This window comes from Sphaerodactylus townsendi, linkage group LG02, assembly GCF_021028975.2.
Source record: "Sphaerodactylus townsendi isolate TG3544 linkage group LG02, MPM_Stown_v2.3, whole genome shotgun sequence".
Lineage (NCBI taxonomy): Eukaryota > Metazoa > Chordata > Lepidosauria > Squamata > Sphaerodactylidae > Sphaerodactylus > Sphaerodactylus townsendi.
Genome location: NC_059426.1, coordinates 53,741,543 through 53,759,375, shown reverse-complemented (window position 1 = coordinate 53,759,375; position 17,833 = coordinate 53,741,543). Strand labels below are relative to the sequence as shown.

The 17,833-nt window shown below is 41.2% G+C and overlaps 1 protein-coding gene across 2 annotated transcripts in view; it reads right to left on the bottom strand.

Annotated features, from left to right (window-relative positions):
- The window catches only part of DPP10 (dipeptidyl peptidase like 10), a 709,371-nt gene that overhangs the window by 170,614 nt on the left and 520,924 nt on the right, over window positions 1-17,833 (bottom strand). For both annotated transcript variants that reach the window (XM_048483325.1, XM_048483324.1), the window contains exon 5: window positions 9,767-9,841. In XM_048483325.1, coding sequence (XP_048339282.1) covers window positions 9,767-9,841 — 75 coding nt within the window. The remainder of the gene's footprint in view (window positions 1-9,766; window positions 9,842-17,833) is intronic.

The window sequence follows — 17,833 nt, the reverse complement described above, 5'->3', positions numbered from 1 at the left end:
ATCTCTCCAGTGTACTTAGCAATGCTTCTTTGGTCTCCAATATATTACACTGTGTGGAATAAAAAATTATTCCAGTTACAGTTCATTTTCCAGGAGTTCTTTTATACCTCAAACATTTTTTTACAGGAAGGCGGGGAGTAAGCAATTAGTGGCTATATTTTTGAGGCATGGTTTATTAATGTTCTGTGAACAATTGCTTAAAGAAGAAAATGTAGAACTACTTCTGTAAACTTTTCGCCCCAACAAGAACAACAAGGATTAATTTCAGTGTAGCAGGTTGGTAAGGAGGGAGAGAAATGCAGACCTCTAATTTTTTTGTTGTCTTAATATATGCATCTTGGTGTGTTCCCATGAAAAGAAAAAAAGTTGAAAATAGAAAATGAAAATTTGTAGTAAACAAAAGAAAATGATGAATTTGGATGGGAATTGTTTTATAAATTTATATCTATTTAGATATAGAATTAAACTTTTCAACTAACATTGAATAATGTTTAACCATCCTACTCCAATAATGTTTAATCATCCTATACCAAAAGTCCCAAGATGGTGTCTTTGGGTACCATCATGTCTACCAACACCTTTTCTGGCACCAACCAAGTGTTCCTAGCAGGGGTGTAGCTAGGAAAAATGGAGCCCGGGGCCAAATCTGAGTTTTGCGCCCCCCCCCCCGCCCATGTAGACGACCACCCTCCCCAACCACAACCAAACAACAATTTTTTGCACCAGGTCATTTCAGTCACCATCACATTGTAGAACATGCCCCAACTCACAAATCTGAACACAGCAATGGTTCATGCCACAGTGTGGAAATATTTTTTTGACATTTTCAAAATGTTTTATTACTGTTGAGAAAAAATATATAAAAATAAAACAAAAGGGCCCAAAAAGGAACTTCTAAATGGCTTTCATTTGTTTTCCTGTATGACACTAACCCTAACCCTGTGATCCATGGGCAGGGAGGTGTGTTGGGGATGGGGGTGGGGGGGAGGCTGGCAGAGCTTGCAATTTGTGGGATGTGTTTGTGTTGCAAGCTGTTCTGGAGGACTCAGATGGTCAAAAAGATGGCAGTACAATATTTTAACAGTACAAATCAATGTATAAATATTATATGTACTTAATCAGAAGCAGATAAACACACTCCGATACTATCACTCAGGATCAGACAAAATCTTGATTTCAATACTAATGTCTTAACACAGTCCACTCTTTTCTTGATGACATTTCTGAACACTGGTTAACCTCAAAGGCCAAAATATGGGGTATAAATACTTCCACAAAAAACAACCCTGGGCAAATACAGCACCTTCACCACAAGGTAAGGTGCTGTCTTTCCGAGTGTGTCCATCACCCTTCATATCCCTCTTAAGATCAGCATATGTTAAAGTTAATTGTAGACTTTCCTTCTTTTTATCACTTTTCTAGAGCAGCAGGTCCACAATGATGCTTACTGAACTGATGCAAAATCACCATCTAAAGGTGTTTTGGAAGTGAGGCTAAGGGCACTATCACACATGAGAATAATGCATTTTCAAGCCACTTTCAATGCACTTTGCAGCTGGATTTTACTGTGCGAAAGAGCAAAACCACTTGCAAACAATTGTGAAAGTGGATTGAAAAATGAATTATTCTAAAATGCCAAAGTGCCCCAAGAACAGTTCATACACTTCAATTTAAAACCAACAGGATAGACATTTTGGCTAAATAAACCTGGCAACACATAATGCACACAATGGATTGACCAAATTGCCAATTTATCAGCACACATCACAAAAGAGAGAGACTGGGAAACCAACTTAAAATACAGATAAAACTCTCCTGGAGGCACAGCCATGAAAAACCACATGGACCCACACAGGAAGCAGCCCTATACCAAGCCAGACCTTTTGGTCTGTTGGGGTCAGCACTGCCCACTCTCACTGGACACAGCTCTGCTGGGTCTCAGTTGGAAAGTCTTCCACATAACCCTCCTACTTGATTTTTTAAACTGGAGATGCCAGCAATTGAACTGGGGACTTTCTGAATGCCAACTAGATGCTCTTCCACTGAGTCATGCCCCCCAAACTTCTCCTTCCCTCCCTTCCATAAAGGCAGAGGGACTCCACAGAATCCTGACTTCTGCACACCTCTGATTGGGGGGCATGGGGTGTGTGTGGCTTTTCTGAATGTGCAAAACACCTTCCTGAGGGGAAAGTGGAAATATTTTATATTACAACCAATTGGAACAGTGTGTTTCTTTTTTACTTACATTTTCCCCCTTTTCTTTTTAAGGGAAACACGTCTATTTATTTGAACCCTTATTTATGTTGCTTACAAAGTGTAGCCTTGTGTGGAATAGGGGAGAATGGAAGGAGAAAAGCTGACCCCCTCTTAACAGCCCAGCTCAATCTTAAACACACTTACTTGAGAGTAACTGCTACTGAATTCAATGGGATTTACTTCAGAGTATACGCTTGAGGTTTGCACTTCAAGAGGTTCTTTTTAGTTGACTAGAAGAGGGATTTTTGGGAGGCAACTGTTTAATTGCAGTGGTTGAGTTTACCTTTGATGGGGATGGGTGAGTTCTGAGATAAAAACTGAAACCCCAATTCCAGAAAATGTGAAGTCCTGCTGCCCCAAACAGTCCAGAGTCCCTTTACTCACAAGCCTGTCTTGCTGAGCTCAGTCGAGGCAAGCCCCCCCCACCCCCAGTCCCTCTTGTCTGAGCAGCCCATGCACTCTGAGCAAGTCAGGGAGGTGAGAGGAAGAAGAGGATCGTTCAAAAAAAGTTTAAACAAAAAAAAAAAAGGCCAAAACAAAAGCAGAGGGCAGCTCTGGGAAAGGACAGGAAAGGGGAGTTTCTTTCTCCCCTGCCCCCAAGATCTACCCTGAAAGGCGAAGGAGCAGGGAAGGGGAGAGAAGTCCAAAGCCCTTTGCGCCCCAGTAACTTCCACAACAGCCAAGACACAAAACAAGGAACCAACTTCTGCCAAAGTAGCAGCAGGGAAACCGCGCTGAGGGAGGCTTCGTGGGTCCCGGCAAATGGAGGGAAGCCTGGAGGGGCCCCTCGCATTCTCCTTCACACATGCGTCACGCTCACACACCTCCTCCGGCTGAATCTCGCCCCCCAACCAGATCCAGATGCATCTCTGGTGCAAAACTGAAAGGGCTCCTTCCCCCACTGTGGTCCGCCCCCCCCCGCTTCCAGAACAACAACCCAGGAGACACCACCACCGCCAGCACCCCCCCTTCTCCCCCATTGTTCCGTTCTGGACGCCCCCTCACCGTGTAAGCTGCGCCTCCTCTCAGCCCTTGATGGGGGGGCTGCAGCAGCAGGGCTGGCAAACAAGTCAGCTGCTGTGGCGCTGGAGGGTCTGAGCCATTAAAAGTGCTGGGCGACGGCAGACACAGGAGGAGAAGGGAGGCGGTGGGAGCAGAGGGGGAGCGGCAGAGAAGGGTCGCCATGGCTAGGGCGAGCTCGCTGGCTCCCATAGGGAAAGTGGATCCCAGGCGAGAAATGCGCGGGCGGGGACGACGAGGAAAGCCTCGCTGGTGAGAGAAGAAGGAAGTGGTCACTGCTGCTGCTCGTTGGCTGTCTCCCTCTTCCGCCCACCCCCAGCCAGCTGCCTGGAGAGGAGGCGGGGAGAGCACTCCCTCCGCAGGAAGCCAAAAGGCGCAGGCCTCCTCTCCGCCATCGTGCAGTCAAACCGAGCCACGCCCCTCCTCCTTCCCGGAAGTGTGCAGGGAATTTTTCCGCTTGCACGTGACCTTGCAAGCCTGCGCCCGGGACAAGCCGCCCCGGATGTCCCCGTTGGCGCTTCGCCACTGGTTCCTAGAGAGTGGGAGAGGCGAGGCAGGGCTTTTGCCCAGCAAGGATTCTGACTATTGGAAATTTCATTGACTGTGCAGTTGGTTAAAAAATGTTGTGTTAGCAGCAGCTGCCACCACAAAACAAAGATCTTCCCTGTGTGACTGAAGTTAATCATTTTGTTGCTGGCTCTACCTCTTACAGCTACTACTTTGTGGAAGCCATTTTGTTGCTGCACCCACCATGTCCTGTCAGAAATCCAAATGTGCCCATAGATGTTAAAAAACTTTTTCCAATACCGTGTTTCCCCGAATATAAGACAGTGTCTTATATTAATTTTTGCTCCCAAAGATGTGCTTTGTCTTATTTTCAGGGGATGTCTTATTTTTCCTGTGTTCTGTTCATCGGGCATGCTTCCAAACAAAAACTTTGCTATGTCTTACTTTCGGGGGATGCCTTATATTTCGCACTTCAGCAAAACCTCTACTATGTCTTATTTTTTGGGGATGTCTTATATTAGGGGAAACAGGGTAGTTATTGTAAATCTTGAGTGATCAATATGGGGAAAAAAACCCAAACAAATTCATACAGAAAGATCTCGATAGTGGCTAGTGCTGATCTTGTAGTGCCAGCAACAGTGGTAGTTTTATTACCATTATGTTTTCATTGGCAAACTGTATGAAGAGATTGGTGATTTAAAGTTATCTAAGATCATCAAGCCACTTAGAAGTATTTTCTTGAATCAATAATGATAAACATGCTTATCAGTACTTTTCCTTCACATTTCCATGGGTTTATTTTGTAAAGTGCCTACTTCTTTTACAAATACCACTTCATGAGACTCCAACAAAAGATGCTAGAGGAATAAAACAAGGAATGAATAACCAGAGAATTTTTATTTTTACTTTGCTTCAGGGATCCCAATTGCCATGCAGTGTATTGAATCTGTGCATAAGTGATGAAGGTGAGCACTCTTGAAACCAGGCCACATGTGGAAGAGAAAAAAGAACAATCGCTTCTCTGTGCCCTATCTAATTGATCTGTTCTTCCTTTGCACATGGCAGGATTGTCTGGAATGTATTCCTCACATCCAGTAGGTGAAACATAAATGACAATGGAATGATCTCTGTCATCTATACAGTCTGACAAAAGGACAATTAAATTATTCAGTTGGTAATGTATGAGAACTTTTATAGTCACAATCAAAACCACTTCTGATGACTGAGGAAGAATGCCATTGACCTATATAGGGTTGGTTTTTTAAAAAAAAATCAATACATTCTGCTTCAGTAAATTGAACCTTCCAAATTTTTTCATAGCTGATCTTGTTATTGGACCACCTAAGGTAACTACAACCATTGTGGATCTTCTCAGGAAGCATTAGGAAGGGTAGCTAACATTCATACTGAAAATCAAATTCAGTAAAGGATATAAAATCTAACTTTTTATTCATCAGGAATCAAAGCAGAAGTTGTTTTTTTCCCCAGCTCACAAACTGAGAAGAATAACATCACACAGCTGCAGAAGCATGCATCTAACAGCTTTTTTCATTCTGTTCAGTATGATTCATTCAATTATTACTTTTGTATTCAAAGACAGCTTATTTTCATGCAAATTTACATCCAGTTATGCATAAAGGATATACTTAATTGTGCTGAAACAATTGCAAATTTAATTAAAGTTTGTCATTCCAAGCATAAAATAGATTAAATAAAGTGCCGACAACAGGAAAAAAATCCACTATTTGATTTAACTCTGTATTTATTTTTAAGCCAAACATCAAAATAACCATGGCTCTGATTACAATTTCATAGCAAATGTCACAATAAAATGCATGTCCCCATTTTTTTTTCCTCACTATACCGGCTCCTTCATGTCAAAGTCCAGAGGCAAAAAGTCTTCACTTTCTACTGCAATGAATATTGTACAAGAAAAAACAAAAACAAAAGTTTTCACTTGAAGTATTGATCTATTGTCATCACTATTTGCTCTTATGAAGAGCAAGCACTGCCTTTAAATTTCCCATAATGGAAGTCACAACTAGATTCTGATCTTCAGTACTACTCAAGGTCTATGACTTCATACTAACTTGATCATTGTGACACGGAAGACCATTCAGGAGCTCCTCCTGCCTTGAGTTTCCTGGAAGGGGGATGGGACACTAACTATCTCACTGGTGAAACTATTAAGTAGAATTCCACTTTCAGTTTAGTGAACCCAGGAGTGATAATGGCAGGCCCTGCCAGTGACATATATCTGTTTTAAACATGTGATTAAAACCCCCCACATTTTTTGAAACAGGTTAGGTGCTTTCAATAGTAAGGAGTGAAGAAGGTGAGAGAAGTGTCCTTTCATATATAAATTTGGGCGTCTTAGTTGATAGTTCCATGGGAATGTCAACTCAATGCATGGCAGCTGTGAAAAAGGCAAACTCTATGCTGGGAATAATTAGGAAAGGAGTTGATAATAAAACTGCAAGGATTGTCATGCCCTTATATAAAGCCGTGGTGCGACTGCACTTGGAGGACTGTGTTCAGTTCTGGTCGCCACATCTCAAAAAGGATATCAAAAAGATAGAAAAAGTGCAGAGCAGGGCAACGAGGATGATTGAAGGATTGGAGCACCTTCCGTATGAGGAGAGGCTGCAGCATTTGGGACTCTTTAGTTTGGAGAGGAGGAGGCTGAGGGGGGATATGACTGAAGTCTATAAAATTATGCATGGGGTAGAAAATGTTGACAGAGATAAATTTTTCTCTCTTTCTCACAATACTAGAACCAGGGGGCATTCATTGAAAATGCTGGGGGGAAGAATTAGGACTAATAAAAGGAAACACTTCTTCACACAACATGTGATTGGTGTCTGGAATATGCTGCCACAGGAGGTGGTGATGGCCACTAACCTGGATAGCTTTAAAAAGGGCTTGGACAGATTTATGGAGAAGTCGATGTATGGCTACCAATCTTGATCGTCCTTGATCTCAGATTGCAAATGCCTTAGCAGACCAGGTGCTCAGGAGTAGTAGCAGCAGAAGACCATTGCTTTCACATCCTGCATGTGAGCTCCCAAAGGCACCTGCTGGGCCACTGCGAGTAGCAGAGTGCTGGTCTAGATGGATTCTGGTCTGATCCAGCAGGCTAGTTCTTATGTTCTTAAATTAACTTTTAAAAATACCACAGTAAGGCCCCTTCCGCACATGCAAAATAATGCGTTTTCAAACCACTTTCACAACTGTTTGCAAGTGAATTTTGCCATTCCGCACAGCTTCAAAGAGCACTGAAAGCAGTTTGAAAGTGCATTATTCTGCATGTGCGGAATGAGCCTAAGTTTCAGTTCAGTTAATTATACATCATAAATGAATCCAGGTTTATCACATATAAATTTTCCCTGTGTTCCATTTAAACAAATTCCTGACCCAGGAATCCCTGTACCGCCCCCTACTGCCCCAAAATTATCTGACACTTACCTTGTTGCTTCCACCACCCCTGGGAGTAGCAGCACCCACTGTGGAAATCCCTAAGTTGGAGGAAGGAAACCAACTTGGGCAGGGCTAAAGTGTTAAGAGGGAAAGTTTAATACTTCTGCCATGTGCCATTTTCCAAATAGAAAGTCTCTCCCAACTAGTACAAAACACTATTAGCAGTCACAGAGAAGGAGCCAGACATCAATGTCATGCTTTTCCTCCATAGAGCTAATATAAATTTTGGAGAGGCATTTCAATCAGGGGAAAGTGTTAATCTCTCTCAGCACTGTGGATGTAATACAGACTTATTCAAGTTATTCCTGATTTTCTTGAGAAATGTTCCACAAACATCGAAATCTGTTTGGGCATAGCTCCTCTGTATGTCTGCCCTCGGTGTATTTTTCCAGTTGTGGAGTCAGTTTATTTTCTCCTGATGTGGCTTAAATAATGAAACTTTTCAAGGGAGGGTGCTGTTGTCATTATCCATGGTGTCAGAACAGCCCTGCTATTTTTTAAATGGTCCTAAAATAACAGTGTAATGCTGTACTGTTGCAATCAGTTTAAGCAGGCTCTCTGAATTCCCAGCTTTAATTTTTTTTTACAAAAGCAAGACTGTAGTCCCTTCCCTGGCAGAGATACAAAGACAAAGTCATATCTCCATGAAGGAAGAAGCTAGAGACTTAATGGGAATTCAGAGAACCTGCTTAGAATATCATTGCAACACTGCAGAATTATATAGCTATTTTAGGACCTCTTTTAAAATGAAATCATTCAACCTGTAAGAGGCAGTGGTTAAACAACAACAGGTGGGTGGGATAAAGAAACAAATAGAAAGATTACACATTAGAAAAAAGCTGGCTCGAAATTGGCTTCCAGAAAAAAAAAAACTGTGGTAAAAGTGGTCTCAAAGGAACTGGGAAAAAAAGTACATGAGCAGGCAGGACAAAGTGAAAATAAAAGGCACAAAAATGCATGCAGAAATCAGGGGATAAACCAAAGCAGTGTAGCACCAGAACTGACACACACACACACACACAAACCTTGCAGAAAAGCTCACATTCTAGCTACACCCACACATCCAGCAGTTGCTTTCTACTACTGAAGAAAACCTTGGGAGTTGATGTGTGTCTTTTTAATATGCAGTTTCATATATTCTAATGGAGATCATATATTCTAACAAAAGACAAAGGCCGTTTCTGCATGGCTAGAGGGTGCCTCCCCACGCCGCAGGAGTTCTGCCGGGCGTATGGATTCACCGCATACGCAGTTGCGCATGGTAGCAGGCCGGGGAGGCTGGCAGACGGCAGGCGGCTCCGACGGAGCTGCCTCTGCGCCTTTCGCTTCCTCGTAGCCAGCAGCCAGTGGATCGCTGCCCTCCTCACCCCTGGAGGTCGGAGGACAGTGTGGGCGGGCTGGCTCCCTCGCAGGCGACGAGAGGACACCGCGAGTGGGCGAGACTGAGACAGCGTCTTCCAGCGGCCGTTCGCACCGCGCCGCAGGGAAGACGCTCCCTCCCCAACAACAACCCTTTAAAGGGTTGTTGTTTAGGGCGGCTTGACGCCGCCCTGGGGGGAGGGAAGAAGAGTCAGGTCGCCGCTGCTGCAACGTGCGAACGGCGGCCTGGGGGCGCCTTTTTTGGCGCCCCCAGGCCGTCATAAATGGGCCGTGCAGAAATGGCCAAAGATTGCTGATGCTGCCACTACACATATTTTAAATGTTTTACTTTATATCTTGCCTTTCTGGCCTCAAAAGTTTTATTTTATATTCTGCCTCTTGGGCTTCACAACAGCCACCAAGGTAGTTAACAAGTTAAAATGTGTAATAAAATCACAAAACCATTAAAACCAACCAAAAAGAACAATAACACATAATTAAAACAATTAAAACAATAACTAAAATTCAAACAGAGACCTAAAAACAACAATTAAAATATTGTACAAAAAGGAGAGATCATATCTTATTTCATAGTGGTAACATTTATACTGTCATCCCATACAGTGCAATTCTATCCAGAGCACAGTGATTTCAGTGGGTTTAAACTGGAGCACTTTTGATGGCTTATTTACATATGCAAGGTATCACCCTTCCAAACAAAGATAACAACAAACCATAATTTTTAATACACCATGGTTTATCAAAACAGAAATTTTCTCACAGAATAGCCTTAAATGTATCTCAGCTAGACAATTTAATTATTTAAAATGTTTGCATAACGTCTGATTTTTTCTGCAGAATATAACTCTAAAAACATCCACATGCAGCAAACAAAGGCAATTCTATCAGAATTATTTTACATAACTGTCAGTAGACTAGATTTGTTTCAAACCAACACCAATTCAAGAAAGCCAATGGATCCAAATGTTGTTCCCATGTAAATAAACCATGTAATTGTTCCCATGTAATTAAAATCACCAGCATTAACACCACAGAGAAAGCCAGTTTCATTTTAAGGTTTTTTTTCACAACAGAGAATACTTTTAGTATAATTTTCAACATATCCCTTTTTTATTGACTAGCTTACCTGTTTGATGTCATATGTAAGGAGGACATATTTTAAATCTGGAGACACTGAGTACCTTGATGCTTTGAAAGTTACCTAGGAAGATAAAACAGCGTTAGTGATTGTATTACATGAAGTTGTTTTAGTCTTACGCATCTGGAAATACACAATAATTGTCTTCAGCATACTGAGGAAACCAAATAAATTTACCAAAACCAAAAACCTCATGGAATTTCAAAAGTTCTTAAACTTGCCCTAAAGTAGCTTTTCAGATCCCTGTCTATTCTTGCAAGTGTTACAGTAGAAATATCTAAACAATTATTGTTTAAAAATTAAATAGTGGTTACATGTTTAAGTATGTTCACGTTCAGCTCTTTCCTGAAAGATAACACGGTGCATAAGAATTTCTAGGGAGAAACACAGATATCTCAGCACCAATACAGCATACTTTGTATTATTTTCTGATCTCAAACATTTCACAGAGCACCTTGCATTTCTTAAAAATATCTATAAAAGTTTTAAAATCCTCAGAGGTCCAGCAAATATAGCAAGGAGAAAAAAAGCACAGTCAAACTAATGAGACTTTTTGTCTAGATAAGAATACATGACACTCAATTGAATTCACAGCTATAATTTCATCAAGAGGTAATGGTGGTGTCAGAAAGAATTTAATGGATCCGATGTAGAGGAAGGATCAGTGTGCACCTGAAGCAACGGAACCACTGAAGAGAATTATTTTATGTGAGTCTGGAGATATATCTAAAGAACAAAGGGGTCAAGCATGAGGTAATTCAGATACCTGCGAAAGCTATAAAGAGTAGCTGAATTACAAGTATTAGGAGTATAAAGAAAAACATACAAAAATGTCTAAGTCATAAATGTGCTAATATCTTTTTGTGGAATGTGTAATAGGAAATTTTGAATAAGTAATAGAATCAGTCTTTTGCTTTCACATTAATTTCATTTGTCTGTTCTGCTTCCAATTTAACTCTTCCCTGTTGCATTCTCCTTTGCCCCTCCCTTCACCTGTCCTATGTATCTTTACTAGTTTCTAACTCAGCTCAATATAACAGAAGTCCATTGGCACAAGAAAGACCAAAAACAGCTACTGCAGCATGGCCATCTCTGAGTTAGAGTGCAATGGACATGTGATGGAGCAGCCCAATGGGGAAGTCACTGACAGTGGGGTGAAAGTGGGACAGGGATGAGAGGCTAAAAACGGTCTGAGAAACTACAGTTCCCAGGAGACCCTGGGGTTCACAAGGTCTCCTGGGAAGTATAGTTCCCATCACGCCGTTTTAAAGTCTGAACTGTGAATAGGCCGTTTTTTTCAGCCTGAAAAAGTTCTAGGAAAAGGAAAGGAACTAAAGTAAGTGTGGGAAAGGGGGAAGGGGGGGCGCCGCAGTGGGGGCAGAAAATATAGACTGCACACTGGGCACAGTTTGGCCAGGCTACGCCTCTGAGCTAAAGTCAAACAGAATGTGAACATTATATTTACCATTTAACATGAATGAAAATAAAAAGCTTCTGGAGCCGTCACAGTAAATTCATATTTGGAACATTTTCAGAACTCACAATGTAGAAAATTCAAAGAGCCCTGGAGGGAGTTATCATTCCCAGTCCAACTGAGTTTCAATGAAACATGGCTGTCTAATTTATTTTAAGCTCTTTAGCAAATCCCAGATTAAAAAATTTGGCAACTGAATTGGCAACAGATTCAGAAACAAGACACAGTAGTAGTTTTCAGGATATTAACCACAGAGCACTTTAAGCAATAAGTTCCTCCATTTCTTACTGTCCAGATGCTACTCTTTTCCTGTAAGAAATAATTCCTCCCCTCACACACAAAATACCTGTAACTCATATAAAAATAAAGGTAGGCATTAGGAAATAAATATTATATCCAATACAAATTTATTTAAGTGTCCTGGTATCTAGGTTAAGTTTAGAAATTCAGAATATTTATGGTATTGATAAAAATGTCCTTACTTAATTCACATGATTACCTCCCTGCCTTGGTGGAACTAGTGAAGCTGGAGGAAGACTCCTTTGGTTGGAGAAAGGCCAACCTCTGCTCAACCAAGTGGTTGAATGACATCCACATGGGGGGAGAGGGAGGGGAGGAGGCACCCCCCACAGAGCCCTCCCCATGGAGCCTCACCCACCACCCACTTATTTTACTTTAGCTGGCAGCCAGCTGAAAAAACAGGCTGCTCTGGCCACAGGGGCCTGGCTAGTGGAGAAGGGCAGGGTGCGGGGGAGGGATGTGGGGGCAATTTATGCCTATCATGTGGCTCCAATGGCATATACCTGTTATCACTACACCACTGGGTACTGCCCCCCAGTTTCCCCCCTGTGCAAATGTGCAGGAACAATTTTCTGTGCAAATGTGCAGGAACAATGATGATCATGCTGGAACATTCCCTCCCACTCATTTTTCCTTTCCTTCCTGAAATTCTCTTTACTGTGTGCAGAGTAGTGTGGCTCAGAATGAAAAAGGAACAAAGCCCTTTAAAGTGCTAAAAAGCAAGGAATGTGGAGCTTCTCTCCACAGCACTGCTCTATCCACAGCTACCCAGCAGTTTCTGTTTTACATCTGAGAAAATGGACACTCTCCAAAGTAAAGGGAAATTAGACAAGTTGTTCCCAATTGGGCATAACATTGTCTAGATACTTCTCATTGTCCATCTGGAGAAAAATAATCCTTCCTCTTGCAGAGTAATAAAGTTTGGGGAAAGGGATGTGTACATATATAACTCTGCAAGGAAAATGACTAGACCTACTTTTGTTTTATACAGAAAAATGGGATTTCAGAGACCACGACAATAGCTGGTTTGAACATTAATGTGCACTTGCACAATACCAATCACCGAGAGGTTTTTTAAAGCTCCCTTATGTCTCTACAGGGAATACACAGGGGGAATAGAGGCTCACTGTCTTGGATGCAGCCATAGTTAACAATTATATCAACCAGAAAAAAATTAATAATAAATAAATGCTGCATTACAAAAAACATACAGCCCAGTGTTTCTCTAAGTTGTCCTTTGCTGTGTTAGTAGCTATCTACCATACTGTATGTTACAGAATGCTGTATGTTATGGAATGCAGGATAATAAATTGTAGAAAGAACCAGTCTGTGATGTACATTCTACAACTGGCAAATGCTCTACAAATTTGTGCACACCTGGAAGAGGAACTAAGATAGCATGAAATTCTTTTTCCTCTATTCATGTCAGCTTGTCACAAAATGTTTGAGTATCACAAGGCTGTTCCAAGTATCAATGAGTACCTTATGTCAAAGACATATGAGAGGAAGATGATAATGTGGCTTGAAAAGATAAAAATGGTTTGTGACAGAACTGAAAATGGTTTGTAAAAGATAACTTTTCCAATATGTATTTGCTTTTATTTTAGATTTTTTCATATTGTCTTTTTTCTAATATGCATTTTTAAAATGACTTCTAAACAAATTCTCGATTTAGCAGATAGCATCTGTAATTTTAGAAATATGTCATTTTCAAATAAGCCAAGACACTAATGCTCTTTCTCTGTGTTTTTCCTGCATATCTATTCTGGTTCCACTTCCTGTTCTAAGTGACTGCAAGATTGTGTATCACTGCATGAGACAAGCATCAGATTGAATTTCATGCTACCTCTAAGGATGGTGTTTTCTGTGTCCTGAGTTTTAATTCTTTACTTGACAGTGATGCATGAGGATGCAGAGCTCATTGGACAAGCAACACCTATCCTCCTCCAAGTTCCTAAGAATGAACTTGACAACTGTGACTGCATGTATTGCTACAGCCAAAGATTACAGGCATGATAACCAAATGGAGACAGAATGATACACCACCAGGCAGCCCTTTGGCCCTGCAACCCTTCCTTTCCAGCTTTCACATATTGCTGTGATACAAACATAGCTTTTTGCAGAAGGGAAAGTAGTACTGCAATTGTGGTAGTACTGTGGTCCAGATCATTAATAAGAGGAGATTATTATTAATAATAAGAGATAATAAAATAATAGATCATGCAATGAGTGAGGAAGACGAGTAGGCTGCATGCCTTTTTTCAATAAAATTCTGGTATTTCACATTGGTATTTCACATTTCTATACCGTTTAAGAGAATAAACTTTTTTAAAAAAAAAAAAACTTCAGAGGTCTTTACTGTATTCCTTTTCCAGATGATAAATACTAGTGATTTGGTGCTTGATATTACAATATGATTGCCCTGAAAATTTGGAAAATGTCACTTTTTATTAAGCCCACGAATTTGTTTTAAGGATATGGAAAATGTTCTCGATATGCAAAGCAGCATAGTTATCTCTGTCCCACTTAGGACTGCCAATCTCCAGGTGGGGAATGGAGATCTCCTGGAATTGTAACTGATCTCTAGATGACAGAGTTCAGATCCCCTGGGGAAAATGACTGCTATGGACGGTTGACTCTATGAAATTACACCCCACCGAGTTCCCTCCCCTTCCCAAACACCAACCTCCTCATGATACATCCCCAAATCTCTAACTACAATACAATACAATACAATAGACCTTTATTGGCATAAAAAAATTCTAACTATTTCTCAATCAACAGATGGCAACTCTACTGACTCCCTCTTTTGGAGCAGCAGTGGCATAGTGGTTAAGAGCAGGTGAATTCTAATCTGGAGGAACTGGGTTTGATTCCCTGTTCTGCTGCTTGAGCTGTGGAGGCTTATCTGGGGAATTCAGATTAGCCTGTGCACGCCAACACACGCTAGCTGGGTGTCCTTGGGCTAGTCACAGCTTTTCGGAGCTCTCTCAGTCCCACCCACCTCACAGGGTGTTTGTTGTGAGGGGGGAAGGGCAAGAAGATTGTAAGCTCCTTTGAGTCTCCTACAGGCGAGAAAGGGGGATATAAATCCAAACTCTTCTTTTTAAAAAATAGCATTTAAAAATAAATACTTTCTTTGATCCTACCAATCCTGTTAATGTGGGGGGAAAGCTGTGTTGTTTGTGTTAATACTGTATTCTATAGGTAAAATTTGTGTATGATCACATTGCCACTTGGGAATTTTATGTCCAGCCCAGTAAGTTCTGAGCATGTACAAATATAATGAATACCTTCAACAGATGAATGACGATAGGTCTGCAGATGCAGAGCTATTATATGCGTTTAAATTGCTGTCACCAAGGGAGTAAAAAAGGGCTGTGTTATGGCTCCTGTCTTGTTCAACCTATTCTTAAATGATCTGGTACCTACTTTTACAGAAGTCAACTCTTATCATCCCGCAGTTAGGAACACTCACGTACAAATCCTTTTGTACGCTGATGATACGGTTTTATTATCTAGGTCAGGGGTCTGCAACCAATTGGTCATGCTGACAGGGGCTGATGGGAATTGTAGTCCATGAACATCTGGAGAGCCACAGGTTGCAGACCTCTGATCTAGGTCCAATGTGGACCTGAAACGTCTCCTTAATAAATGCAATGACTATTGCCTTAATAATCATCTAACTTTAAACATGGCAAAGCCTAAGATCATGGTGGCTACTAATCTGTTTAAACCCAGCAGATGGTGCCTTAATCATGCCATAGTTGAACAAGTCAACCAATTGAAATATCTAGGGATTAATTTCCATTCCAACACCAAGTAGGCTAAACATAGAGATGTAACAATAGCAAATTGTTCTATTTCTCTGCTGTCATTCAGTTTTTCTCTCTTTAAAGGCCATGAATACATCCCAGTGGCCCTTAAGGTCTTCAACGCTAAAGTGTCACAGCAGCTCTTGTATGGACCACCCCTCTGAATCAGTGCTTGGAACCGATCAGTCCATTTCCCTCTATAAGATCTTTGGAGTGCCTGGAGTGTGTACAATATGCTGTTCCGTGCCTGGAATCTGAACATCTTCTAGAAACCCGGGCCTGGATGCTCACATTTAAGTGTTGGATTAGACTATGTTTTAACTCAAACTTCAACAGTTTAACTTAGGCCAAATTCCCACTGAAAATTTAATCTAGATACAACCAAGTTTCAAAAGAATTGGCACCTTTTCATCCAGGTTCCAACATCCTCACTGCAGCATGTTTCTAGTGAAGATGTCTAGGTTTGCCCCTGGGGGGGGGGGGGCGGTGCCTGATGTCAGGGGTGCAAAAATGACAGCTCCAAAATTTCAGAGTATCTTTAGGAGACCCTCCTGATGATACCACCCAGGTTTGGTGAAGTTTGGTTCATGGGAGTCAAAGTTATGGACTGTCAAATGTGTAGCTTCCATCTCCTATTAGTGTTTTTTCAAAAAGGTGCATATACAAGCAGGTCCAGGAAAATTCCGTGATGGTGGGGAGCACCAGAAACGGGACTGATCTGTGTTCTGCAGTTTGGCTGTGAGGAGATTGCGATGAAACCTGGATATTTCGGGTGACTATCCCAGGATTAATCGCCAGTGGGAAATCACCCTTATACAGCTTTGCTAGACCTACAAAGTGGTGGTCGCTTATAATAACTAAATTATCCTTATTTGGCCTAGCTTTAGAGGCCATCATTATGCTTTCCATGAATGAGATCCTGAATGCTATCAAAAAGATGCTTTTTTATCAAGAACAACAATTTCTTATAAACCAAGTCAGTAAGACCTGTTCTCCTTTTTGTCTTGGCATCCAGCCCAAATTAGGACAGATGGCAAAATATTTTTGTTTTTTGACAGAGCCCAAACACAGGTGGATAATAACAAGGGCCAGATGTAATGCACTCTGCAACTGCACCCACTCCCTGAGGGAAGAAAGAGGCCCAGAAAGGGCTGAGGGTGAATATTTTATAGCTGACTTTGGCCTGGGCATTCCCCTTAACTCAGGCACACACACAGAGACCTTTAAACAGAAATCCTGTCAGGGAAAACTAAACTATAGATATAAATGCTGCCACCAGAAACTGAGGTAAAACAAATGGAACTTATTGAGAAGCTTTTGGAAGATTAAACACAAAACTAGATTTTCTTTTACAGACTTCTCTTCTCAGGATGCTGGTTCAGAGAGGCACATAAGCGTTACTTTAGGCAGATACTTCTTAGCAATTACAGAGCAAATGCAGGTTCACTTATTTGGCTGTTTCAGTTACAAGACGGAGCTTTACTTAATGATGACTGTTTCAGTTTCAGAAATACAAGCAGTTTCAGTAAAATTGGCTTTTCAGTTCAGACGTTAGCTTTCAACACTGTGACACACACAGACCAGAACACACTCTTTAAACATCCACCTTATTTCTGAAGGGATTTCACACTGGCTTAGGAGGGTCTCCATGTAATAAGTTTCCCTCTAGTCTCCCAACACCTAGGCCTCTCTAGGCTATGGTGTACACTGATCCTTCCTCTCAGTCTCTCTGAGATAACTTAGAGGAATCTGATCACCCAGCCTTCCTCTCTTCGTCTCTCTGGCCTCTCTGCCACTACACAAGATCTCTAAAGGATCTGTGAGCTGACACAATCAATCACTACTGCTCAAAACTACTGCATCTCTCTCCACACAGTCTCAATCCCCTAATTCCTTTCTGACAGGCTTCTTCCTGCTTTTGTGGCTACCAACTATAGAATTACAGTCGAGCCAATCAGGTTGCGCTCTGGTTATCTCTGGGGTACTCTTGTTCTAGTTAACTGCACCTTTGCAAACTAACCTTTTAATTGCCTAATCTATCACACACACACATACCCCTGCTTTGTTCTATGGTCAATTACAGAATATTCCAACTCATGACAGTTTGTCCCTATTGGTTGAAAACGCCTGAAGCTCTTGTAAACTAGTGAATGGTGACAACTGCACAGACACAAAACCACACACACCAACAAAAAACCATATAAATTTTAAATTGCAAGCAAATGATCTCTGTAATCTTTTGTGGTACTTCACAAGATAAAATGACTATAGTAAGAAAGGCAAGTTTGATCGGAATATATTATTTTAACATCACTAATTTCTAGTCAACTGATGATGAATTATAGTTCTGCCTATATATAGCACATTAATTAAGAAAATAATATAATTCTATTCATACTATGTCAAAAGGTCATTTTTCAAATGTCTGAGAGAGAATTCAATGTATTGTTGTACTTGAATCTGTGA